The following is a 27,647-nucleotide window of genomic DNA, read 5'->3' as shown; positions in this document are numbered from 1 at the left end:
CCAAAAATGTGCAAAAAAGTCAACGTTGATAGAAAAAAACACCTTTGTGTACATACATTACAAACTGTGCCCAGCATTCAACTGAGAGTAAAAACATTTACAGTGAGAAACTGATAGATTAAATAGAGAATTTAATGGCTACGTAAAAATGTACAAGAGAAATTTACAAAGTTTTATTCATAGCTTCATGAAAACAAAGTCTACGTTCCGACTGATCTACGTCTCCTCCATGTATTTACAGTGATTCTCCATCGTATGACTGCGGGAGGGCTGAGATGACAGAGGTGAGGCTGTAATGGACTGTGGGACTGGAGGGCTGATACCAACTGTAAGCTGGTAGGATGAGAAACCAACACTGGGAACTGACAGCCTACCGCCTGCTCAGCAGCCAAAACATAACCCTCGTTTTTAAACCCACGTGGGATAACCTTTCAGGAAAAGGATGGGCTGTGATTGGAGTAAGAGAAACCTCTGAAGTGTTTCCTGGGAGTATCCACTTTGGAGTGAAGTGTCCTCGTATCTTCCGACAGGGGCCCTGACCTCCACTCCTCATCACTGGACTCAGAGCAAGGACTGAACCATGAGATACAATTTTCATGTATATTAATCCAGTTCCTCTCCCTTTAAGGTAAGTTCACAAAAACCTAAGGTCTAGCCAAAGCGAGACTGCTAGCACTGCTCCTTTGGAACATGAGAAATGTGACCTCCTCCATTCTGCCTGCCCCCAGAGTACACGATGTACCTCTGACAGACCAAACCCATGCACTGCCACCCCCGGGCAGCAGGGCCCTGCACAGCCCTGCCCTGGAGCTGCAGCCCTGCACAGCACGGCTCCTCACTGCAGCTGCAGGATGAGGCACGGGCCGGGCGCACAAGCTGCAGGTTGGCTCAAAGCCTCCTTGGGAGCTTTCAGTGGCCACCACGCAGCAGTGTTAAGTCACGCCAATTAGGAAGGCCAAGTGGGGAAAATAAAAAGAGAAAGGAGTTGCTTTGTTCCTGATCAAGAGTATTGATTTAGAAGCCAGCTTGGTGGCAGTTCTGCCCCCGCACCCATGTGGCTGTGGGTGACATCTGGATCTCATGTAAGGCTGCTTCCCAGCAGCTCAGAGATGCTGTGGCACACAGCAGTGCAGGTCACAGCCTGCAGGTTTAGTCACCCCTCTCATCCATTTCTTTCAGAATAACAACAATATGATTAATTTAAAAAGAGTTTAAAAAGAAAAAAGGAAAAAAAAAACCCACCACACCAAACCCTTGATTTTAACGGTGCGTGAATTTTGCACACCAAAGCAGCATCTAACACCAATCTTTTAAATATGGAAGTGTCTGTCACTGTGTACCAGTACCTGGTGGATATATGCGTGCCCACAAGTAGCAGTACTAACCCATGGACTGTCACTTGTGACTCTGTCTATGGGAATAGAAAAGCTTTGGTAATCCTATATGGTTGTACACTACAGACTTGTCATTGACACAAGACAGTAAGTTACCAGCAGGAGGAAATAGCCCTGGCAGTAATACTTTGCTTTTCCAGAAACACCGTTATGGACTCACACTACAGCACACAAGTTACGCTTTTCTATACGCAGGACAGATTTTAAAGATTTAAAACTAATAACTAACTGTATCTCTGACCAATTTGCTCAAGTCTCTGAAGCTGCAGTCACACACTGCTTTGTGCTGTCTGCTACTGTCTGCCAGCTACACCTGCTGCATGCACCCATGGGCGCTGCAAGGCGGCTTTCAGTCAGGACAACGGCAGGATTGGCATCATCCAAAAAGAAACGGGCAGTAATTTAGTAGGACAACATCAGCCTCGCTGAGAGATCTGTTGATTTGCTTAGGCAGATAATGCTCCTGTGCACCAAAAGTAGACAGCCATTAATACAGCACCACATTTACAGATGTACCAGCTATAGTTTCACATCCACTATGAAGTCCAGAGGAAAACCAGAGTCTGGTACCCAGAGCTGGAAGGCCGAATCCCAGCTGTGACAGCACTGCTGTAAGCTAGAGAAAAGTCATTTTCTGGTCTGCATAGCAGTCTACAGCCTCCAACGTGCCCATCTGAAACCTGTGCTCGAGTTGGAAGCACTCCAAAAAACGCTTTTAAAAGTTCTCAATTTAGAAGTCTGATGCAGTGATAACTAAAGCATGCTTTCCAACACAGTTAAGGGAAACCTGCTTGAGGCACTTCAGGGTATTCTCTAACACCGATTTGGTGACACAGAATTGTATGACAGCCATAGCATATCGATGTGATATTACAATATGGATACAATTAAGGCATACAGCTGAATCGTAGAATCATAGAATCATTTGAGTTGGAAGGGACCTGTAAGGATCATCAAAGCCCAACTTCAACTGGGAAAAGCTGAGAAAAGTAGTAACTTTCCATTCTGTTACACTGAAAAGGCTGTTAAGCTACAATGAGAACTGCAAATCAAGCTAATAAAGACTAAGCTGTCAACAGAAGAAGTCGATGTACATTTACCTATTCACTTAACAAGATATGGATCTAGTAAGCCCTGGCACAGATATTTCCATCACCCAAATTAAAAATGCAACAATTTGCTGTGATATGACTGAAGCTTTCAGTCCCGCTCTACCAGCACAGTTAGTTTGACAGGACTGACAGTTACACCAGTAAAGCAATATTAGAGAAACAGCTGAACTTTTGTTCCTTAATATGTGAGACACGATACCAAAACTCCTCAGCAGGTCAGTCAGTCCTCTGCACTCACTGTGAACCTGGATTCTTACTTTTGGGGAGCACAGCTTCACAACAGCATTTACAGAAAAGCAAAACGTAACCCTGCAGCAGTGTCACTTTCACTGGCATTATCTGGTTATTGGACTTCACAACTAAGAACAACTGAGGACTCTAAAATGCTGCTATCTTCACTAGTAAGACACCAGAAGTGGTGAGAAGGGATTTTGTTTCTGCAAACCTCTGCCAACGGAGCTGTAAGCACGCCGTTCCACGCGTCCTCAGAAATGTCAGAATTAAGTTTTGTTCATTATCATGCCAGTAGTCAGTGAAGTGTTTTGCAGACACCACATACAGATGTATAACATTATTTAATGCAAACTGGCTTCCTACATCACCCCAGCGCAACAGTGTTGAAGTACAACATGCAAGGGTCTGAGTATTAGCAAACCTCTTGGTCAAAGTCTGGTTTAGCTCCTAGCTCAAAGTATGTATGGTAATCATCACCTCAATTTCCTGCAAGTTTCTTAGGTCAGTAGGGTAAATAAAACAGTTCAGGCCTAATTCTGGCTAAGTTTGTAACATTGTGCTAAAACTGCTGGAACTGCCACAAGCCATCTTCATTTTAAAAGTGCTGTCTCCACATCAGCAGTTTTTGGATATTTCAAGAGAAATGCATTCTGCAAATCGGTTTTTTTTTTTCTTTCTTTCTTTTTTTCCAGGTTCCAAAACGCTTACCACTGTCATGACTGAATGCCACTTTTAGACAAGGCACAAAAGCAGTGACTTTGATTGTTCAGTATTAAGATCATGAGAAAGTGATATTGCAACACACATGAGCCAGCACTGTCTCACAAAAAGGACTCTATTAGAAAAGAGGATTCTGAAAATTTTCAAGCTTCAGAGAGTGCAGTTTCCTTTTAGAAGAGCATCTTGAAATGTTCAGAATGTTACAGGTAAACCTGGTTGTTTCCCTTTAAAGTCCTTTGTCGGTAATACAGAGTTTCCTTGCCTTTGCAGATATCACTGTCCACAACTGATTTCTCTCCATGTACTTTCAACTTGGTCTTGGTACCCTCCTGATCAGCTTGAAAGTAATCATTTCAATTATCTGATCTTTAAATTAGCTACATAAACTAGGCCCTGTGTTAAACCTCCCTCCATTGCTTTCATTAAACGTTGTTTATAAAGCAAAGGTCCTTTACAGCAGAGCATGCACAAATTCTTCCCACAATCTGCTTTCATAGCTTTTATCCAGTCAGTCAGCAGAAGCAGACTTTCCTTTCAGCTTTCTAAATCTTCCCTGGTCAGGATTGTCTTTCCACACTCGGAAAACCTTGCATGGTTGTGTCCCCTGACAGACAAAGGTTGAAGTCAGGGATAGCTCTAATAAATGGAACAGAGCACCACTCAGCCACGGAGGAGACGGCCAAGAACTCATTCTTCCTCCTCTACAGGCAAAGCAGCTAGGATAGATTCACATTCCTACTTAAGCTCACATACCAAATTTGGAAGTTAGCAGAACAATTGCAGAACTCCCATGAGTTTATTAGAGTGAGAGTGGGTAAATTTACTACTCTGCCTCCATGCACTTCATAATTCTTCTATTCCCCTAAAGATGTCAAACAGAGCAGAGCCTGGGGACAATAATGCGGTCCTGTCAGAGTGGACAAGGGTCACAGTCTCAGCCTGGTCTGTTTTTATAAAGCAAAAGCAAACAATGAATCATCCAAACAGTATACATTAACTCAGTTCCGTAGTCCAATTGTTTATTTCCAAATTCCTTTTTAAGTTACTTATGTTGTGTTCCACAGAAATACGAAAGTTTGACTTTTCTGCTATAAAATTCAGTTACTAACTACCTCTGATCAGTACCAGCATTTCTCGACTGAGAAGCTCCAATTCAGAGTTTCTCCTTTGTTCTTTTATTATTTTCTTTGAGAAAAAGAAAAAGTTGATTAATGTTGAATTCATGACAGTTGGAAAGCTGAAGAACACCAATAGCTGGGTTACCAGGCTGGACTAAGCACGCTCATGCTATTCGATTGCTGGGGCTCTGTGCTTCGGGCCTCTCCTTCACACAGCTTTGTGCTGTGCCTCCTTGATCATCGTTACCTTATGAAAAATAAAGCAGGGTCTTTCTTCTCTGTGATTTATTCCTGGTGCTAAAATAAGTTCAATTTTATTTTAGGAATTTTTAACACATCCTAGATGACTGAACTGTGTTACTAAACCAATGCTTACAGTGCATAAGGGGAAGGATTTTATATTCTTTAGGCACTTGATGTTGACATACATTCCATCCTAGCGCCCCTCAACAGCTTTGAAGGCGTTGTTTGCTACGGATCGTTCTGAATCGTGTAACTCATACTGCAGAAGGATCAGCCACTCTCTTTCCCCCAGACATTCACGGCATCATGGAGGAGAATTCTCTCTCAACACCTCTAATATTTCTTATCTAACATGATAGTCTCCCTGCAAGTGTATGTAACAGAGGATTTTCTTTGGCAGATACAGCAGGAGACATTCTCCTAAATATTTACATCCAACAGCTGACTCTTTTCTATTATGGAAACATTCCCCTTGCAGTACAGCAGTTCCTAGGATCGGGTCCATCATCTGTTTACCTGTAATTCTTTTCCTGTTCAGAATATATGATAGAGATTTTGCTCTAGAACTTATCTCATCAGTGTTCTTTTTTGTTACTGTTATTTTCTTTTTGGTCACACAGAAGTACCAGTCAAGACACGCTTTCGTACAAAGAATTCCAAGTTCTTCCAGCTTTATAATTAACTCCCAGAACCACGTGATCCCACTTAAATTACACAATGCAGAAACTCATTAAATTGCTAAAATATAAGAACTTAGAACTCTCTGCTGCAAGTACCTGTAACGTAACAAACGATCACAGAGGAGCACCTTCTTGTCCTCTGGCTGCGTGTCTTTTTCCCTGCACCCTGAGTCAGTCAGCGGTGTCAGAAAAAAAGTCACGCAGTTCCTGACTGTCCAATCATTTCTATTATTTTTCCCTCTTTAAATAAGGAACAAACGTGTACTAAAGTGCTTTATCTACATGAACCACATCAGTACATTATAGAAACAAGAAGTTCTAGTCCCGGTGGGAGCAGGGAAGGGAAGATTCTCATTTTAGTTACAAAATTTAGATTGTTTACAATCTAAGTGAAACAAAGATTCAAGAGAACACGTTCTCTCTCTTGTCTTTTTTCTCCTTTTTGTAAAAAATAAAAAATAAAAGTGCAGTCAAATAGAAAATAAATGCAGCAGACGCAAGCTGAGTTGAGGCAGGCTGTTAGTGATAGTGTGCAAATGTGTGTCTTAGCAGTTCATCTGCAAATGGTCGCAGCTTGGCCTCGATAAAAATCCTTTTCAGGAAATCCCGAGCATGGTCTGAGACATGAGGTGGTAACTGGGGATTGGTTGGCTGAGTGGCAATCTTAAAGATGGCAGCCATTGCTTCAAATTCTGCCCATGGGGGCTTCTCAGTGAGCATTTCTACCACTGTACAACCTACGCTCCTGAAACAGAGGCAAAAGCAAGACAGCAGGTTACAACAGAGTCATGCTCTTGTAGGAACACAGGAAATATCAAGTAGCTTCTGAAGTACCACAAGGAAGCAGTGTTCACTCATCTCTACAATGCAACTTTGAAAGCAGCTATCCGCTATCACAGCGTTCAGCAAATCACTGTCTGTGCATCTCCAACGCATAGCCTCACTGGGCCAAAAGCTAGTACCTCAGTGAAGAGCTAACGAGGTATTTATCCAGGCACTAATGGTTGTGTGAAGGCACTGCCACTAGTCTCATTGACATCTCAGTGCTCAGCAGCTGACACAGACCTTCATGCAAGGTTGGTTCAAAGAATACTCTTGTGATTGCTAAACCAACAGGCTCACGAACTGCTGCAGCAACAAACCCAAGATTTCAGTGCTACACTCTCTAAATGCACTCATGTGGTTGCCAGTGCTCTCGTGTGTTATCTTCTTCAGCTTAAACCCCAGAATAAAACACTTCAACTTCAGATGACAAACGCTCACATTATGCTGAGAAACCGCCCATCCTGAAATCATCACGAGTTTTGTTAGAGAAGTTTTGTAACATACCAGATATCTGCTTTTCTGCCGTACCCTTCTCCACTGATAACTTCTGGACTCATCCAGTACGGAGTTCCTGTGACAGACTTCATTCCTGTACCAGACAGACAGATGGTCTGCAGTCGTTTGCTGGCACCGAAGTCACCCAGCTTCACATTGCCTGCTGAATCTCGCAGAATATTTGCTCCTGGAAGGAAAAGAATGCAGCTTGGTGTAGACAGCAGTATTAAAAAAGCTTGGGTTCAGTAATACAGTGTGAGATGGGTCTGGCACTTGCAGAGGATTTCTCCACTCCTATTACTCTATTTGGAGGTTCAGTAAAATGAACTGTTAACGTGTCTTTTGCAACCTAGGCCTTTCCCAGAAAGTTTCAATTACTTTGGAACTGCTGATGAAGAAAAGAAGTGTGCCATGTGAGGGCAACAACCCGAAACAGGGAATTCTCACACTACTAAAAACGCCTCGAGTCGGTACTAAAAGAAAATCTCAAATTGTGTCACAGACTTGCTCAAAATACTCATCTGCATAACAGAAATGTCATTGTTATTTCACCTTTCTGGGGAAAAAAAAACGTTACTGATACAAAGCAAAAGGAAAATTGTAAGAGTTTTAGAGGATACAAAGCTTGTTCACCACACCTATTTTGCACATCACCACCATCTTCCCACATATCTCTTGCAGCTTCTTTTTTTTTTTTTTCTCTTCATATCACTCTTGCAGCTTTTACACATCCCCTTTATCTATCAGCAAAAAGTAAGTACATCAATTTCCTGGCAGAAGAATGCAAGAAGTGTGAGTCACTGAGGTCAGGGGAGTCACCTCTGCCAGGCAATTCTGTAACAGTGAAAGGCTGAGCAGTTTCTGCATAGCTGATAGAAACAAAACTCAGTTTTGTGTCATGATGCTTTCCTCTGTACATTCCAACTGCTTGTCATGGTCTTTTGGTACATTCAAAGCTATTTAAATTCAGAAGGAAATTTTATCATGAATGCTTTGCAGACAGACACTAGGGAAACCTTTTCAGAAGTCTGCTAGAACACTCAGTTTACAACAGTGACAAGAATAAAAGAATCATGATTGCTTTCCATCAGAGTCAGTATTTCAGTATCCCATGCTTAATTTAGTCACACCTGGCTGACAGGACTGAAAAAGAATTTGTAGTAAACAGCATGAAACTGTGCCCAAGACTGTCCTCCTTCTTACCTTTAATGTCTCGATGGACGATCATGTTTGTGTGCAAATAGAGAACTCCTTCTAGGATCTGCCGTGTGTATTTGCGAGTCACGTTCTCTGTGAGTGCTCCATATGATTTTAATTGGTCTTTGATGGACCCCTATGGCAAAGAAGTATAGAACACTAATGTTCCTAGGATCACAAGTGGTCTGATACACTAATGCTGAACTTCAGTGATGATTACATGGCCAAAACACAGACATTTTAAGCTGCAGGGCATTCTGGGTCAACTTTAAAGCACAGATGTAGTTTTGTGTCCCTTAAAAAAAATTTTTTTAAATCAAAGCTTCTACACAAAAGAGGCTGAACAGAGAAGTCATGCATTAAAATGTTAAGCCATTAACTCTAAAACTATTGAGTAGCTAAACAGCAACAGCGTGTTGTACAGAAAAAGGGAACGTGTAAGTAAGCACCACTCTTGGTTCTTTTGATAATGAAATGGTGATACTCAAGTTGATCAGCAGGTCAGTTTACATTGTTAGTTTATATTTGAAGGGGAAAAAAAAAGTTGTCAAAAAAAAAAAAAAAAAAAAACAGGAGAGGCTGGTGGGTGATGCTTTATAGCTAAATAAAAATTAAAAAGTAAGCTTAAAAGAACATCAAGTCAAAAATTCAGTTCTGTAACCATCGTTGCATAACATGGCTCTTTTAATCAAAGATTATTGCTGCAATACTGTCTTTCAAATCTCAAATGAATTCAAGAATCCTCCCAAAACAAAGCCCAAAACTCACCTAAAAACACACTTTTCTTCCGTGAAGTACAGTGCTGCAACTATTCAGAAATACAAATCCTATGTATAAAGCACATTTTATTTAGCTCTGCTGACCCCACTTGGTGAGAAAATGAAAACTGGCACTGTTCAGAGCTGAGTACATTTCTTACCATAACGGTAACAGTAGAACAGTTCTGCATGTATCCAAGTGCCACAAACAAAGAGAGGAAAATTTTGGTATGCACTTCTTCCCACACCTATCTTTGCTACCTTTCTTGTTTTAAAACAATTCCGCAGTTGATATGTTGCCAAGCCAAGAGCCCACAGCATTACAAAACGAAATATTAAGTTCAAGGAGACTCAAGAGTATACAAACGATGCAGGCTTTTCAAAAGGTTGCTCAGCACTTCATATGCCACAGTCAAATGCAAAAAAATTTTGTACAAACCACAACAATTTTGAAAAAGCAAACAATGTAAAAGACATGGAGGGACTGCTACAAATACTTGTTGGTACCCAGCTATTGTTTTATTTTAACTTGGACGCTTCTTTAATACCTGTGTGCCTTTCTGCAAAAGCTGCCCCCTTTTGCACTTCTGGCACTTTTTTGGGTGCCTACCGCATCCCACAGAAATGATGGGTGAGGTGACTGTTTCCTTGCTTACCCCTGGCATGTATTCCATGAATATAGAGAGTGTTCTTTCAGGCGGGTCCCTCAAGAAGCCGTAATACTGAACGATCCTCTCATGCAGCAGATTTTTCAGCAACTGAATCTCGCATTCAAGAGCGTTTACTTCCTAAAACAACCACAACAAAAAAACCAACAAAATCAAACGCGTTCACTGAATGAGGATTTGCCCAACAATTTTAAAATGTGGTGTGACACTAAAATCAGTAACCAAGCTAATTCATTTCAGCTATTAACAAAACAGAATTCCTAATGAAGACATGGAAACGCGTATTAAAACACAGAAAAGGAAGTTTAGTTTGTAACACTTGAGCTTATCACACAGCACCTCTGCACTGTACCTCATACCTTGCTAGTTTCTGGACTATCAGGATCAAACTGCACTTGTTTAACAGCCAGTTCTCTTCCGGTATCAGCATCGTAACACAGATACACTCTGCCAAATGCACCTTGACCCAGCAGTTTGCCAAGTCTCCAATTAGTTGGAGCTCGTGGTGCTGAAAAAGTAAACAAGATTTCTGTTTTAATGTAAGTTTGTTATTCAACTGATTAAAAGAAAAAACAACACATAGAAAATAACTTTTTCAAGGACTACATTTTTCAAAGTAAGATCACACTTTCTCTATGTAAGTTACAAATATCAATAAAACTTCCTGTAAGATGGGAAATTTACTACAAATTAATCAATTTCTTGTCAAGTTAAGCATACTTCAGCAGTTAACAACAGCTAAGCTGAAAAACAGACAGAGTGTGTTAAGCAAACTTAGTAACACTGTTTTAAAAATGAAGGCCTAATCAAAAGCTGCCAACTACTGAAGTCATCGCAAGGAATATTTGCTCCATCACAGACATATAACATTAGCAACAAAGGCCAACAAGTTACTCCAGCCTACATAAGCCTTCTCATGTCCTTCAAAGTTTAACACATCAAAAATATTTTCATAGTGATTTGTTACCATAGACGTATATTCCATGGAAAAATCTAAATGAAGACTGGCACAGCAAGCAATGAAAAAAATAGAGAGCACGAAATCCTGACTTTTTCCTATTAGGGAGAGAGCAGCACATTGTTCAATCACATTTCTTTCGACATGACAAACTTGAAAGGTAAGAGTTTTGCAGCAGATGTCACGAAGTTCCTTAACTTACAGCGACTGGGTGGGCTGATGTCCATGACTGTCAAGGTAGGATTGTCAATGTCGCTCCCCCTCCTCCTCATCCTGTTATCCTCGTACTCTGGTGTGAAGACACTGCTCCCACTGCTGGTGCTCAGCGAGTGATCAGTGGGACTGAAACTAACGGGTGACCGGAAGCTGTTCCCCTGCGTCCTCCTGGCTCTTGGAAAGGTTTTACGACCTTCAGTGTTACACAGAGAATACCAACGTTACGCTACAAACACTACTATGTCATCTGTGTATGCAAATGCTTTATGAATTCTACACAGCATGGTTCACACCTCCCACGCCATATCATGTGATGCAGCAACGATGACATTTTCCAAAAGTTTCAAACTAGAAATTAATACAGATGTTACATAAAGATTGGTCTGAATGGTTTAAATTAGAGTGTCCAAAACTGCAAGCGGCAAAATGAGGGCAATTTCTACAGCTGTCCTGAATTTAACTGACATGCTTCAGAAACAGACAGGAGGCTGTGAGGGCAGGAAGGGAAATGCCCCACCTATATCTGTATCACTAACAAGGTGGGAAGAATACATTCCTGATAAAAAAGACAGATGTTGACATCTAAACGATGCCCACGTTGCCATATTTGCTCTTTAAAGAAAATAAGAATAAAAAGTAGAGAAAGCTCTACCCTTGGAATCAACAGGGAAAGCACGAAAGAAACATCATAAATATAGCATGACTTAGCAATGGATACGGCACTGGAATAAAAAAGGACACGTATTCAAAAAGGTAAATTACATCCAGATGCTTAGAATAACATCAATATATTCAGATAACAAACATTTTTAGGTCAGCACAGCTTGATGAAGTTTCATCCAAGGGAGCTTCAGCATAAATCGCTGAAGGAACATTTGAGTCATTAAGTATTACACCAGAGATGGAGTTCCCAGAGGACTGAAGAAGGCAAGGGAAACATCTTGAAGGAGTGGACTCATTTACACACTAGTCAGGCCAATTTCAGTGCTGTGATATGTGAACAAATTATTGAGCAGTGTTATAAAAATCACTGAGAAGACATGATAAAACAGCCAAAATTGATTTGTCACATGTAGCTAATTCAATGCACCATTTCAAGAGGACATTTCCTCAAGCCAACTCACAGAGTTTTGGCTGCCACAAGATTGAAGAGAAAATAAGGGCCTTGCACAAATGCTTGAAAAAATCTTTAAGGAATGTATTAAGGTTTGATAGAAGAAAGCTAAGGAGAAACAAAACAGATTCTTGTGAGATTTAATTTTACTGCAGGCAGCAATTACTTTTCAACTCTGTTACACAGGAGTAACTAGTTACGCGCTGCACGTGCACCATTAAGATTTCATTAGATAGATTTTCTTCTTTAGTTTTTAAGAAGAGAAAAGCAAGTTAATTATGTAGGACTCCTACAGTTTTCACACTTACCATCATTGTAATCCTGCTGATGATATGAAATATGGTATCTGCGGGGATAAGTTCCCCCCTTTCCAAACTTCTCAAATATTGGGATATCATAATCTACTAGAAAATACAAAGATACATTTCAAAGTTAAAAATACAACCCAGGCATACACATTAATCATTCTGGTATTATAAATTTAAACGTGGGTAAGAACACAGAATACATTTCAAAGCTGAAGCTTCAGGGCAAAGAATGCTATAGAACAAAATCCACACAAAACCAACAAATCCAGCTAAAAGTTCCAAAGGATTTCAAGAATATAACATTAAATTGTTTGTAATCTCTTGCTTAAAACAGTACCAGAGGACTGCAGCATGCCCAGTTACTACAGACATTAATAGACACGTTCTGAAAAATAACAGCTCAACAGGAGAAGTGACAGAAATTCAGTTTAGTTTAAGATTTAAAAATGAACAAATGCAGAATGCTGGTAAATGAGTCAACACATCCTCAATTACCAAAACACAGCCAGTAAGTCCTCCTTTATAATTTATTACGTATTCATATTTTAGTTGCAACTCCTTCATGGATAAATAATTGGTTAGAAAACGAATACATAAGGAGGAAGCAGTGCTCAGTAGTTCCACAAGAATCTGGGCTACAACTCATACAGTTTAACTGCACATGAGATCTGCAGACAGAACAAAAAGTGTGGTGACAAAATTATTTTGAAAGTATGTTATTTGAAGCACATCCACAAAGATACCTGAAAAAACTTTCAAGGTTACCCATTGCACTCGGTGTCCTGAATCGTGCACAGCAATTTGGATTCAAGCCAGAATACGGTATGAAAGCAATGTTAGTGGTGATGACTCATTAATTTATAGGCACAGCAAACAGCTCTCCTTCATTCTTGCACTTTGGAATGCTTTCAGTTACAGCAGTTATGAGCACTTAAAAACGATTCTCTTTTTACAAAGGATGAAACAACAGCTAAACACTAAGAAAATTACTGAAGGACTACGCACCAATTTAAAGATGGACACTGCAGTCCACTTTAAGCAACCTGCGTGCCAGTAGGCACTGCATCAGTTGTTTTTTTCCCAGCAGCAGAGGTACATCCTACTAAACACAACAGCACTGGTGTTACACACATTGACCAGAAAAAAACCTTTACAAGATATGTTTCATTGCATCTTTCACTGTGTCTGTTTGGATTGCATTTTGTTGCTATGCCTTCTGCTATCATTACAAGCTTATGTAAAGTAACACCCCTTAATATGAACTTCCCTTTTGATTACTTGCAAGAGGAAGTACCTGGGAAAGCCATTGAGGCCAGCCAATTTTGCCTACCTGAGAATTCCTGATGATTATCTGGATAGCTCTGTGCTCTCGGCATCCGAGATTTGGGATAGTTGTCTCTAAAAATGTGAAAGCAAAGTATTTTAAAATTGCAACTACAGTAACTAAACAATCCCACTGCATTACAATGCTTTACGGCCGATGGGAGCTTTATGCTATACAAGTTGCTGCTCACAAATGTGGAACTTGATCTAGACATCAAATCTATTGGTATCAATAATCATTCGGGATAAGCAGCAATGGAAAACCTTGCTCTTTGGCTTCAGTGTGGTAAGACACCAGCAGGCTGTGCCACTCACACCAGTAAAGCCACAAAGGAACACTCAAGTTTACCACTCTGATGGCTGAACACAGGGTTTATAAATGCAAAATCTCTTACACAGCCTGCAAAAATCCCTCAAATTTAAACAAAGAAATGCAGAATATTTTAATGCCTCCAAATATTTCCTCTTTTCTCCACAGAAGCCATAGGATTAAGTTAGTAATTTTAATGAGTTGAAGAATGATGTAGAATTTTTTGGTTATTATATGTCACACTAATTAACACATTAAGCAAGCCAATAAAGATGACTAATGAATGCAAGCAGTTCTTACCCATCTAAAGGGCTGTCAAGTGAGGGACAGCTTCCTGAGCCAGAATTTTCAGGACTGCTCAAAGACAGTGGATCCAGCATCTAATAAAAACCATGTACATAAAGATCAGAAAGTTGTTTGTTTTTTTTTAATGGCTTGAACATTCATGCTTTGAAACTCTGAATTAAAAAAAAGAGACAACACTAGTAACAAACAAACAGGAATTACTAGAGAAAAGAATGACTGCTATCGTTAAACCTGCCTCAAATATTTTTCCCTGAAAGGATTCCATCACTCTGTCGAGCAGAATTTAGTGAAGGCATTTCATACTCAACAATGCTCGTCACACACTGAGCTGCACTCCTACACTCTTCCTGTAGACACCACTGTCTCCTATTATTACAGTATTACCAGCACCAATCTGGCCTAACAGAACAACAACAAGGCCTCCAAAGAGACAAAAAGCTAAAACAGCTTAAAGAAAAAAAGTGGATTTTGTCGCTATCAAAGAAAAAAGCCTCAAACGTGACACAGATAATGAATGCAATTTATATAATCTCCTAATTGCTTTCAGTTTGACCAACCAGAACCCACAGAAAACAGCAGAAATAAAACACTGTAAAAAAGCTTTAACTCATCTATCTCTAGTTGGGACTCCAAGCAAGGAATGCAGAATTTTAAATACAACCAAACAGTAAAGAAAAGGAGATAAGAGAAAGAACACAACTTTTCACCCAAATCAAATCACGTTCTATATAAAATAAACTTCCACCTGAAGCAGGAGTTTACAGACACACCACAGGGCTTTTTTAGTCTCTAAATAGTCCTGATTTCCCAGTAAGCAGCACCCCCAAGTTGCATGAAATCTTCCACACATGTAGGAGGAAGAAATGATAAAACTGAGTATCCAGGCCAGACCCATTACGTAATGAAAATAAATACCAACACTTTTTCATTGCTCAAATTGAATCCAAAGAAAAATAAAAAGGGTGCTCCTGACAACCAGCTGTTTTCCCCCATCTAATATTCATTTTGTTTATGCCACACTACCACCCTTCAGTCCTAATCATTACTTCTTTGTCTCTGGCAGTAAAGCAATCTGAAATTTTCATATCTTTATTTTTTCAAGAGACATGGAAGAGGTATCTAAATGCTGAATGCAGCACAAACCAGTCTACCTCTCACAAACTATGAAAAGCTCATCTGCTGTTTTAAATGAGCTTCTTCCTCAAATACAGTTTGTTTCAGTATTCTGTACGACATCCGCTGCTCCCTATGAATTGGATGACAGTTTATTGCTGTAAATTAAGCAGTTGCCCCTCCAATTTTTATGGCCTGTGCTGCCTCTTAAAAGTCTTGGATCCATAACTTCCCTAAGACTCATTGAGGTCTTGCTGCAAAAATAGTGCACAGAAAGTGAGTCTGTACTTTACAAATTCAGACACTTAAAATGAACTCTCTATTTGGAAAGATTAAATTCACCAAAAGTTCAGCGATTATATTCTCTTTTATTGGGCTGAGCAACGAGTCCAGGAGGCAGCCTGGTATGAATTAACATCCTATGGAAGTAAAATTCCTTTATTTAAACCCTGCTGACAACTCATATAGCAACATTTACACGGCAGCTTACACGTGCTCAGGAGAGAAATGGTCCTCACAGCTCATCCACTGGGCCAGTCAGTGACCAAAATGACTCAGCCCGGGCCAAAAGCAGTCGCTTCACTGAACAAACCCAGGCTCAGGCTGGAGGTGACCATGTGGTTACAATAATGAATAGCATCCTGGACTGGAATAAGATTCAGCCCCTACTCCCAGTTCAGCCATGAAAATTGTGCAACAAGTTGCACAATCTTTCTGCCACTATTTTTATTCTGTCATCTGTCTCTCATTTATTCAGCTCATTTAAACCACCGCCTCTTGCCGTTTGCAAATACCATTACAACACCAACAAGAAATTGAAATGATTTCGACCCGAAGCACTATTTTCTCTCCCTAAAATACATTACTTGTCAATTCCGAGAAGCATTCCTCCTCCTTTTCCTGATGTTTTTGATATTCAGACAGCAGGATTTCCATAAATGCTAATTGTGCTAGTAAGCCCACGCCAACAACGCAAATGAGATGAGAACAAACATGGTGTGATCCTCACACAAAAACAGAACTATTTAAGTATTTTATTCGCTGTCCTCCTGCCTCTCCCCCAAAACGCTATCAGCTGAGTCCAAACAATCCAGACAGATCCAAAATTCTCTTTAAAGCATCCTGATTATTTCCACAAGTAGCACAACTGTTACTACTTACATATTCTTCTTAATAAATGTTTTTGTGCTTTCTAACACGGGCACCTCTTGCTGTAATTTTTATTTTAGTAACTCATCTGTCATGAAAATAAAGAATACAATCCTTTTGTAGCAACAACTTAAATTATTTAAGAGACTGACAGAGAAAAACAAGGTTCCTACTGGTCTAAATCACTGTAATTAACCTTCTCTCACAGATTACGTTTTCCAGGGGTGGCAATTCCATATCCTTCTTGAACAGCAGGACTTTGTAAATCCATCTCGCTCCAAAAATCTTTAATTTCCTAAAGCACACACTACCTGATCCATGCTTTCTGGAATGAATTCACCCTCACTGTTGATACTGGTGAACGACCCATTTCGAGCCACCTGATGCAGCTCATCTGGAATGTATCCTGGGGGAGGTGAACTTCTGTCACGATTATTAGAACCTATTGAAAGAAAAGGGCTGGTAAGTGTCCTTGCAGCAACACAAAATGCAGAGACTTCATTCAAATGACCCTGGATTTACACTCAATGATCCAGCCTGCCTGGATAACTTGTTGCTTGAGAAACTTCCCGAATACTTGTTCTGTAAGCTATAAACCAGGAATTATGAAACATGTGGGGCAGGGTTGTCTCAATTACGTTTAATGTTTTGCTTTTTTTTTCCCCCCCCAACGTACAGGAACAGAAATATAATTTGGCTATATAGGTACATTTCCTCTTTGGTACAAAACAAAAAGCCAAGCACTCTTTACCACTATTTTTCCATGCCAACTAATGCTTTCTACCTCTTGAGAATTTTGGTTCTCCTTTGTAGACTATTTTATCTTCAAAAACACAAATACGTGCATTCATAACAACATAAACTGTCTGGAAAAACTGCCTGTAGTTTCAGTCAGATTTGGAAGCTTTCATCACGCCAACTTAAAAACACAAATAGGCAAAAATGTTAGATTGATGCCAAGAAAAGCATCTCAAACAAATGTTCATATATTAAGATTAAAAATTACGGGAGCCTTAACTTGAGCAAGAAAATGTACTGCCATGTAAACTCTATAGCACAATATTTGTTGATGAGTAAGAGAAACATAAACAGGCTGTGCTGAGAACAAGAACTTCAGGAAGAGAATATTACCGAAGTTGTTACAATTACAGCTGTTGACAAGTGTAGCTCACCTAATACAGAAAGCCTCCTTTTTCTTTCTGTCACACCAAACACTGTATTATCTAAATCTTCCAGTGAGGGTAGGGGTTCCACATTATTTACACTGGGTGACTGAAAAAGAGTACATATTATGCACTGCAATTATCACTTTATACTCCTAACAATCAAAACACTTCACAAACTTTTAAAGCTTTTGTACAAAGTATTCATTTGTGTCAATAAGTCAAAACCAAACTTATGAACTTATGCCAAAAATCATCTATTTTAATAGCTCACCCTAAATATTTGAAATCATCATCAATATATACTATTACACAGAATGCTAGCAACATGGAGGCTGTTAGATATTAACGAAGTAACTCAGCATTTAGGTTTGCTGCTACACACCATACAAAACCACATAACTTAAAGAATGGTTTCAAACAACCAAAGTAGCATCAAAACTATGCACTTCTCAGTTCTCTATCACATCATTATCCTACTAAGGAGCACGTGTCAACCACTGTAAAGAAGGCACACAAAAAAGGAGGCTCAGTACCTATGGGGAAGTTCAGATGACTCAGTACAAAATGCTAATACATGCTTTTTCATTGAACTGAAGAAATGACCCTGAATATTTTCAACGGGAAAAAATTCATCTTTAAGACAAACTATACTTTGGTCTGAAAACTGAGGAAAAAAGCACTACGAATGTCAACTCATACCTGTGTATTTCCATGTATTACAAGCAATATCTTGAGACTCTTCATATGAACACTACGGTCAAGCAGTTCAACAGCTTTGTCCAGGTCATCCTGTGTGGTTAATGGAATTACAAGCTACAAAAAAGAAAAAAAAAATTGTTAATAAACAGATGCCTTAAATAGGGCAAAAGAAAGAATTAACAAGTCAGGTGCATAAAAGAACTGATCTATTCCCTTTCATTCCAAGCCAACAATAAGATTCACCAACAATCCCTCAAGTTACCATCAAGACGTACAGAAAACAAAAGCCTGAAGCTCAACCTTAACTCTTCTTTTAGGGCCTTCAACAGCCACAGCCTGTCAGAACAAGTCTTCACAGTGTGGAAACAATCACTTCACATATGCACAACTTCTCCTACAGTTTCAGAGAAATGTGTGCAACAGTGTCAATGTATTGTCCATCTCAATTGAAATTATGCAAGTATATAAGAACAAGTCTTATTTTCTAGGCTATAAAGCTTATTTTTCTATTGCACAATATTACAGCTCCATCTGTTTGAGACATGATTCATTGAGATGTTCCATACCACTGAACAGTTCATGCATCTCATGCCTATCATGATTTAGAGAAGACCTATATTTGAGAACACACACATCAAAAATTTGGGATTTTGTCACAGGAGTGGCTGTCAATGCTAACAAGGGCAAGTTTCTGCCTTAAAATAATCAGTGCACAATTCACAGAGGATTTAGAAAATACAAACCACTACCTCATTATTGCAGTAATGTAAATCCATAGTCTGTCCAAACGCAACCTTAGCTTTAGCTACAAGATCTTCAAGTTTGACAGGCCTGGGTAATTGGAGTATCCTGAAACACAATTTCAGTTACAGAGAATTTTCATCCATTACTTATGAAAATCTGCTGTCTCGTTACTTAAAAATACTCTTACAATAAAATTTATTGCTAAAAAGATCAAAGGAAGACCTGCTTTATTTCCTATTCTTTATGCTTTGTATCACTAAAAAAAAAATGAAAAAGTGAAAAAATGAGCATAAAATTAGACTCAAAAAGAAGTACTCAACTTGCCTACACACGGCCTCTTTCTCAATGCTTTGCCTCCATTTCAAAGGTAAGTTCTTAGAAACTTCTACATGCCCTACTTCACAAAACAAAGTAAACCAGCAGACTGACGGGCTGACAAGCAGGAGTGCCAGTCCTCGTTTTCTGAAGATTAAAAAGAGTTTCTCATCTGAGGAAGATAACTAAAGATTGCCATTTTTTACAATAATGAATTACACATTCAAATGATGAGTTCATTAAGTAACTGTGCCAATGTACTCCCAAAAGAATGATTCAGTTGTAGGTCAAAATTTCCAATTTTCATTTAATTGGATGTCCCTCCAAACCAAAAAAGCCCCACATGCATTTACCTGACCTTTTGTAATAGAGAACTATTGTATCCTTTGGAACAGAACACGATTACACAAGTGACTAAGCTAGTGAGGCACACTCGCATTTGAAGTAGAATGTACTCAAATTTTATTTGGCAGAAAACAAAGCAAACATTATTGTCTTTGTTATCCCTGCTGTAACAGGTACACTGGCTAGGTAACTATTTCTTATTGAAATAGGCCCACAGGTCAGGACATTTGCAATTAGAAATTGTTATTATATTATGTATTATTATTATTATTATAAAAAAAATAATGGAATAAAAGCCATATCAATTGCCACTGTAGTTAACCATTTGTTTAGCAGGTCTGGATCTGCCCATCACAGTGCATCCTCCTTGGTACAGAGTGCCCCATTCATCACTCAAAGGAACTCTGGAATCACTTCCCTTTCCTACTTCCCATTTGAAGAACTAGTGAGAAGCCATCACATAAAATAATGAAATGATGCAAGAAAAATCAGTTATCTTTAAATCTACATATTTGGGTAGTGAAAGCACTACAACTCATGCAATGAGCCTGGTCTGCCCGGCACCCTTGGACAAGCAGACTCAAGTTGCTTGGAACAAACCCAAACACAGCCAGACTTATCACCACTAAGGTTTGGAGAATACACTGGTGCATGCACTCACTTCATGTTTCTTTCATATGAAATTGTTTAATGCTGTCAAAGTGAGTTAAGGTGGAATGCAGAAATGCATGGCTGAGCAGGCTGGCAGCAGGTAAGCAGTTCTGTTTTACACACACACTTCTGCTTATTTCACAAGAGATCCCAAGGTAGAGAAGTCCCCCATTTTAAAAGCATTTTAAAGACTTATTTCCTCCAAAGTACTTGTAACACTCAGCCATTACTAAGTCTGTCAGCTGAGATGTTCAGAAACAATGACAGAAAGTTACTGAAGAACGTTAATATCCAGGGAATTGACTGATCTCTTCGTAACTTGCCTAACGAGGAATCGCACACTGTAACCAGCATGGAGACACTCTTCTATTGCACACCATTAAGGACTGCCAAGAAGTAGCAGAGGTTTTACCGCTGAGCAATCTGTGCTTAAGGGGATTACCATCTCTATTGACAAATAGTGTGACCACGGTGTTATTTCCCCTTTCATTAAGTATTTTCCAAGACCTCATAACTATTTTTGCACAGGTGCAATCCTTTCAGAAAGAGACAGCTGCAGTCGCCTGCAAACCAGATCTGCACAGAATCAGTGACAGACTTCTGCAAAACTTCCTGAGCACTCATCACAGCAGGGTTGAAGGGTGCACATCATTCACCTCTCATAAGCAGAAGGACAATAAATTCTGATCGTTAAAAAAAGTTTTATAATAATTATAAATTTGACTGTGTTTTCCTATTACATTACTCAGACTCATTCCTTCACAGCACAACCCACTACTGATAGTAAGGATTGAGGCTCCAGGTGTCAGAGTAACAACACATTACCATGCAGTTGGTAACTGCATGGTGCAGCAAAAAATAAATCTGTTCTGTTCACATTTAAGATTTCAGGCTGCAAGTAGCAATGTGAAGGGTAAAAGTATAAAAGATATATTAAAGTATAAAAGATATATTCATGCATACTTATAACCCAGCACACTAGACAAGTTAGTTCTCATGATAAAAACCAAGATTGTTTCCTATGTATCCAGCTTACCTTTTTTCACCTCGATGTTCAAATTTGACTCTAACATCATTCTGTAACAAAAAGGATACAGAAGGACCACTATTAGTTTGCTACTGCCTTCTGTAATGAAAGCAATGGAATTTCATTCAATAATAATCCCAAGTCATAAGAAAAACCATTAAGCACTCTGTATGACTCTCCTGTTCTGATTTACCAAGCATTGTTAACAAGCTGCTTATGCTAAGATATCAGGAGAGGCTTAAAATTGGGTAAAACATACAGAATTAATGCTTCTGTAAGTTAACATGTTATTTTAAAATCAGTATATTTTAATATTAACAGAAGTGTAGATTTAAGTTCAGCATGAAACTGAGCCCCAAAGAATCACGTACCACAAACACACACTGACATGAATGCTATGAGAAACAACAGGAAATAATTCATATTTTTAAATGATTCTGTCACAGCCATTCTTCCACACTCAGTGATGCGTGGGCACAAACACAGCACCTCTCTGCAAATGGACAGAAGACAACTATTCTTTCAAGCATTCATTTGTGCAGCTGATGAATATTTTCAACTACTGAGCTGCCTGTTCTTTTTAGTTTCAAGCTGAACAATGCAGCTGCTTTCCTTGTATGCAAAGAAGCTTTCCTCTCTGTTTTTAAATGAGAACCATCATTTATTTTTACAAAATGAACTGCAAAGATACTCGTTTTTTAAGCTACTTGGAAAGATACCTTTCCAAGCAGTGCACAGTGCCTCTGCACCCAGCAGCCTGTTGTGTGGTATCATGGTATAAAACCAGGACAACTACAGTAGCTTCTAACAGCTAACAAGCTTTCCAGCAGCAAGATATTTTTATATATACCTAATTAATGATTTTCACTTGTCTTGTTCCCTGTTTTTTCATGACAGTAACAACAAATGACAAATAATGCACAAATAAATGAGGACAAAATAACAGTTCCCACAGTTTTGGGCTATTCATACATCAACTATTTCATTTCAGAAGATAACATTATTTCAAAACGAAAAGCAAAGACAAAAACTCCTTTTCCATCTGTGACATCAGCATCAGTTGCTTGCTTATGACTTTCTTGAAAGAAAAAGTTGATGCCTTTGCTATCAGGACAGGTTTTAACGTAGCTGAATGTTGTGTACAAGAAACACAACTTGTTTCATACATATTACCATTTAAACCCACGTTAAGCTAGCATCCATGCATCCAATTTCCTAATAACCAACATATCTATAAATATTCACAGCCACGAGGTTATCAAATTGTGGTACAAAATGTTTAAACCCAGAAGTGGCTCAACTATATTTGCCTAACTTTCTAAATATTTTTATATTCAGATAATTATGGATCATGGCTGTATATTACCTCTACATCTACAGTCAGAGTTGAGAACTCTCATGATACCAGCAACACACAACTGTCACATACTGAACTTCAATAGTAAGGACAAGACACGGCTTTTTTTTGTAGTGTAAGAACCAAACGCTTTCATCTTTACTAGGTTAAACAGGCCTGTGCTAATTAATGGTTCATGTAATTGTGGTTTGGCAATTAAGGGTCCAATCACATAAGCATGCAGCTAATTGGATATTTACCCATACTTCTGTAACAGCCCTAACTTCTCTTCTCTGAGCCTCTCTGTACAGCAGTTCCAACCTACCAACAACTTCCTGTTTCTCCAGTTGTGCTGAACTGAATATATGTAGAAAAAACTACGGCTGAGAAGAATTCTCATCTCCAGCATATGAACAAGCTAACAAAACATGCAGACCACAGATGGAGTAAAGAACTGTAAGAATGTTTCAGCTGCGTTGCTGACATGCAATAATGTGCCCAGCTGACATTTGCACAACCCAACATGCCTGTGAAATTCATTCTACACAAGCATTGTCAATAGAAGATGCTACCACAGCTCAACATTTAAAAATATTCTAAAAATAGTTGAGATCTCCATACATTGTCAGAACACCTCTGTGACATTCAGTTTATCAGGATCAGAGCCACTGAAGCATACGCTGTGTCTGGTCTGAAACCCTACAGCTTCATTTGGCTGCTAATTTAAGAACATGAACAAAGGAAATGGCAGCTAAGAAACCAATAGCTCATTGTGGCATGAAGAATAATTACAGAAGTCACAGTAGGCCAGTTAGGTTTCACTGGGTTAGTAAAGACGTTGAAGAGTACCTGTTTTTTAGGTGAAGATGACTTTGGTTTTCCTGTTTCTTGCTGGGGCAGTGCAGGACGACTGGCCTTATGAAGCACAGCCAAATCCTGCATGATTGAATTCAAAGCTTGCTGCTCATCTGCTCAGAAGAAAAAAGAGAAATGTAAATGACTGTTAAAATTGGAAGTACGGCACTGCCTTATTTCCCAGTTAGGCAGGCGTGATTCTAAAATCCATCCTATATTGCAATATATAATTGCCAGATTACATTACTGCCATGCTGCAATACATACAGTCTGTCGTTAGCAGTGCTCAAGGAAATAAACAGCTTGATCAGTAAATATACTTAAGTGGCAGGTTTAAAAAGTAGGGCCACATCACACAAGAGAACTCCTAAGCAGCTAAATTGTTTGAGCACCGACTGAAGACCCACAGTCTCAATTTTTTCCTGTTCTGTAGGACTGCATATTTTTGGGGGGGCTTAGAGAATCAAAGACCACTACCTTATGATAAGAAACCAGAATTGTGCATTACTGTAACACTGTTTAAAAATTGGAGACAAAAGCCACCACTTCCTCAGTCTTGCAATGATATTTCAAAGGGCAAACATCAGAAGCAATAAAAGATGAAAAAAATTCCCTGAAATAATTTTAATACCAGTAGCTGTTCTTTCTCTTACAGGTCAATCCTTCTTCACTTTTCACCTCCAGCTACACAGTCACATACCAGAGCTTCTGGCTTTTAATGCTCATTCCTAAGAAACTCAAAAACAAAGGTAGCAGATGACTAATGCTGCTGCGTGGGGAAGTGCTCTGGAGTACACAAGTTCTTTCTCACTTTCTCCTCCTTTCCCCCCCACACATACACTTCCCCATTTTTGTGGCCATTTTTTTCCCACCACTGGCAAAATTAATTTAGCCATGTGATGTACAAACATTACAATGCCATTGCTCTTGGAAGTTCACACTTGAAAGGCATGAGTAAGATTACTTCCAGCTGTTCAGGCTGAATGATCTCATAAACTGCTTAATAACAGTAGTGTAGTCTCCCTGCAATGGATGGCATTTGATGAAGTCTCAGTCCTATGGCAGACCCACAATAAATTATCAAATGTACAATATCTAAATGGTTCCCGTAGTTCTGTGTAAGCATGCAAAGCTTCAAGGAAGGGGTTACCTTTGACAATGCATCTTATGAAAGACAACTTTATTAGAACTTTAAGGAAAAGTCAATAGTAATGAATGGTAATTCAGTTCTACAATCTCAAAACACCACTCTATTTATAATACAACTAAGCTGCACACCTACCTAATTTGGGTAGAGAACCTCATTCAGGTAAAAAAAGCAAACCATAAGAACATGAACATATTCTCTTAAAGGAGAAAGATGCCTTGTTCAGTAGGAAAACCCGATCTTTAACCTCACCTCATTTCACACTGAAGAAATGACTGACTTACTATTATTCTGGTCTAAGAACAAACTGATCGAGGCTGAACAAACTCCAGCTCCACCTAAAAAACATTGATTAAAAGAGGTCTATCTTAATTTACCAACTGTGAACTTACTCTTGAACTGTTAATTTACACTGATTTTCAAATGTCCAGTCCCATGTACCCCTGTTGCATGTAGGGTAGGTCCAATCAAAAGCAAGACAGTCACAGGGAGAAACAAGCACTGAACCAAGGGACAATTTAGGAACAAGAGGTTAGACAAATCAAATCAGTAAACAAATTTGTCAAATCAGGAAATGGTGGGATTTCAGTGTTGTAATTTTATAGGTTCCTAACAAATCAGAAAGCTGGGCTGATATTTAATAGCTCTGAGCATTGGTCACGTTGTCATTACTCATAAAGCTGCTTTTATAGATTTACATACCCCAGAGTTTAGTAGAAATGTTCAATGCCAGAACTGGTGGCATTCTTGCAGCTAACACTTGTTCCTTCTTCAAATGAATATGCACTTCGTAACTTGCCACAAACCAACTATTTCATGGTGTCATAGCCCATTCTAGCCCTCAGCAAGGTAAAAAAGACTTCTTAGCTGTTAGTTGGCGTAGATATCATCCTTAACATTCACTGGGTAGCATATTTCATACAAAGGAAAGAAAAGCCTACTGAATACCCAGTGTGATTCAATAGTCATCTCACAAGAAACATCGCCAATCTAATTACTACTTTGTTACTGAGCACCAGGTAGGCTTCACTCACATAACAATAAAAGACAGACAAAAGCTTCTACTTTCCCCACTTTTTTTTTTTGTTTCCCCTTTGAGAATGAGCACAACTAAGTGATGCCAAGATTGACAGTCGACTCCTTAAAAGAACCAGTATGACATGTAAAACTGACATCAAATTTCAGATAATCCAAATATGCTACAGACTTAGAAAATCATAGTTATAGCACTCGAGCCCCGGCTTTGCATTACCATGACACAAGGCAGTATGATAACATGCTTTAGCACATACCCAGTGTTGTCAGCCCTACTCTCTCGCAGTCATTACCATTCAGAGCACAAGTATTGCTCAGTTTCTAATGCCACGAATCTCTATTTCCCATACTGGATTTTTCATTTATCACACAGTGAGAAGAAAATGCTTTACTCAAAAAAAAAAAAAAAAAAGAAAGAAAAAAAGAGAAGTACTCTGAACAGCAGTAAAGCAGCTGAGCGCTGCCTGTCACGTAGACATTACATGAGTTAACACAGACAAACACTTCCTAAGAACATATAAAAAAAGGCATTATGTAAACGTTCTCGCTCTTCAAGAGAAATGAGAAGTAACTGAATTTTTATATCAGCTGCACTCAGAACTTACCCATAATGGCAGCGAGCCTGAAAACCTGAACTTCAGGGATGCGGTTGTCTCGTTAGCATTATTTTATTTCCTACAATGCAAATCCAAAAGACACAATTACTGAAGTGGCAAAGCAATGTAACATAGTCAGCTTTTCACTTTTTACAAGCTTTTCTTTCCCCCAATATTCTATATACCAAACATGCATATCATCCGCAAATAAGAAAGGTAACATCCCCAAAGCTTCTCTGGTCTCAGAGCAAGGCATGCAGACTTTCAGTAGGCACAAAGACCTAAATACTCTCCCAAACTTAAGCTGATTTTAGCTTATATCTACATCCCCAAACGACAATTAGTGGCTTAATTAGTCATATCACTCTACTACATGAGATATCTGCTACTCCAGGTTATAATGGATGGAGGCACCATCCTTGGAACAGCTTCCTGGATTTGGTGCTGAGCCCTGCCCTGCACGGTCGTGCTTTGAGCAGTGTGCAAAACAAGCAGCTCCAGAGGCCATCCTGCCATCCTCAGCCATTCTGAGATTCTCCTTCTATACAATTCTGTTACCCGCTGTTCAAAGCTATCTGCACGTGAAATCCAGGAAACAGAGGATAAATCTAGAGCCATCAGTATCTCCTGTTTATATGAACTAGAAAACCCATCAGAACAAAGAACATTACAGATACTTCCAACACCCTTGAAAACAGAAGTGATTTATCTTAAGATTTTATCCATTTGCCATTCTCACAGACAAGGCAAGAGAATATTTGTCGTATTTGTAACAGTCCTAATGATTAAATTAATTACTACATACACCCAGTGCAAAAAACCCTATTTCTGGATCTCTAAGTAATTTCAGTTCAGTTAGATAGGTCTATTCATTCTGAGTTTCTGCCATCGTGTCTCTTACATACCAATTTCACAGAAATAGCATTCATTTCATTAGGGAAAATAGAAAGCTTCAGGTACCTATGGCAGCACCTGCAAAGACTGTATTTTTCAGAAAGAAATTTGCACTGGAGAGCCATAGAACGTTTTCCCCTATATATTGCTTTCTGCCTACATAACAGATGACTGACACATCTGCTGTGTCTATTTCAAGCTCTATAACAGGAGAGCAGGCTCTCAAGCACTCTCTTGTACTACTCCCAAGGGAAAGAAATTACCCTCTGGTGCTTTGGAAAATACTAAAGTCTGCAAGAGTATGAGAAGTACACCTGGCCTGGGCTGCCCTCAGACTCAAGACAGCAAACCCAGCTTCCCAGGTATCAGCTCCAGACTTCTTCGTGCATCCACCAGTAGGAAACAAAAATCTTACAAACAAAAAAAATCTGTTCTTTCATAACAGAATGAGAAAGCTGTGAAGATACAAAAGCAATGATCTCGAACCAACCTTCAAAGAGAATAGCAGGGGATGGATTTTCATTTAGAATCATAGAATCACCAAGGTTGGAAAAGACCTAAAAGATCACCCAGTCCAACCGTTCACCTATTCCCAA

At 39.2% G+C, this 27,647-nt stretch overlaps 1 protein-coding gene across 5 annotated transcripts in view; it reads right to left on the bottom strand.

Annotated features, from left to right (window-relative positions):
- Positions 1 to 114: 114 nt before the first annotated feature.
- Positions 115 to 27,647, bottom strand: part of MAP3K2 (mitogen-activated protein kinase kinase kinase 2) — a 46,379-nt gene continuing 18,846 nt past the window's right edge. For 3 of the 5 annotated variants that reach the window (XM_042827469.1, XM_042827468.1, XM_042827467.1), the window contains 16 exons: positions 26,167 to 26,236; positions 23,374 to 23,492; positions 21,198 to 21,238; positions 18,856 to 18,955; positions 18,107 to 18,220; positions 17,414 to 17,513; positions 16,553 to 16,683; positions 13,974 to 14,053; positions 13,371 to 13,438; positions 12,041 to 12,136; positions 10,605 to 10,811; positions 9,804 to 9,952; positions 9,433 to 9,564; positions 8,025 to 8,154; positions 6,831 to 7,008; positions 115 to 6,246 (listed from right to left, as the gene is read on the bottom strand). In XM_042827469.1, the coding sequence (XP_042683403.1) occupies positions 6,021 to 6,246; positions 6,831 to 7,008; positions 8,025 to 8,154; positions 9,433 to 9,564; positions 9,804 to 9,952; positions 10,605 to 10,811; positions 12,041 to 12,136; positions 13,371 to 13,438; positions 13,974 to 14,053; positions 16,553 to 16,683; positions 17,414 to 17,513; positions 18,107 to 18,220; positions 18,856 to 18,955; positions 21,198 to 21,238; positions 23,374 to 23,492; positions 26,167 to 26,170 (1,875 nt within the window). In that variant the 5' untranslated portion in view covers positions 26,171 to 26,236 and the 3' untranslated portion in view covers positions 115 to 6,020. Of the gene's footprint in view, positions 6,247 to 6,830; positions 7,009 to 8,024; positions 8,155 to 9,432; positions 9,565 to 9,803; positions 9,953 to 10,604; positions 10,812 to 12,040; positions 12,137 to 13,370; positions 13,439 to 13,973; positions 14,054 to 16,552; positions 16,684 to 17,413; positions 17,514 to 18,106; positions 18,221 to 18,855; positions 18,956 to 21,197; positions 21,239 to 23,373; positions 23,493 to 24,810; positions 24,865 to 25,228; positions 26,004 to 26,166; positions 26,237 to 27,647 lie in introns of those variants that run through there. The other 2 variants (XM_042827466.1, XM_042827465.1) reach the window with 2 other exon arrangements.

Source organism: Centrocercus urophasianus, unplaced genomic scaffold (assembly GCF_019232065.1).
Source record: "Centrocercus urophasianus isolate 14NV4802_14NV808 unplaced genomic scaffold, USGS_Curo_1.0 seq_28, whole genome shotgun sequence".
NCBI classification, from domain to species: domain Eukaryota; kingdom Metazoa; phylum Chordata; class Aves; order Galliformes; family Phasianidae; genus Centrocercus; species Centrocercus urophasianus.
The sequence above is the reverse complement of the archived record's forward strand: the minus strand, read 5'-3'. Positions and strand labels throughout refer to the sequence as shown.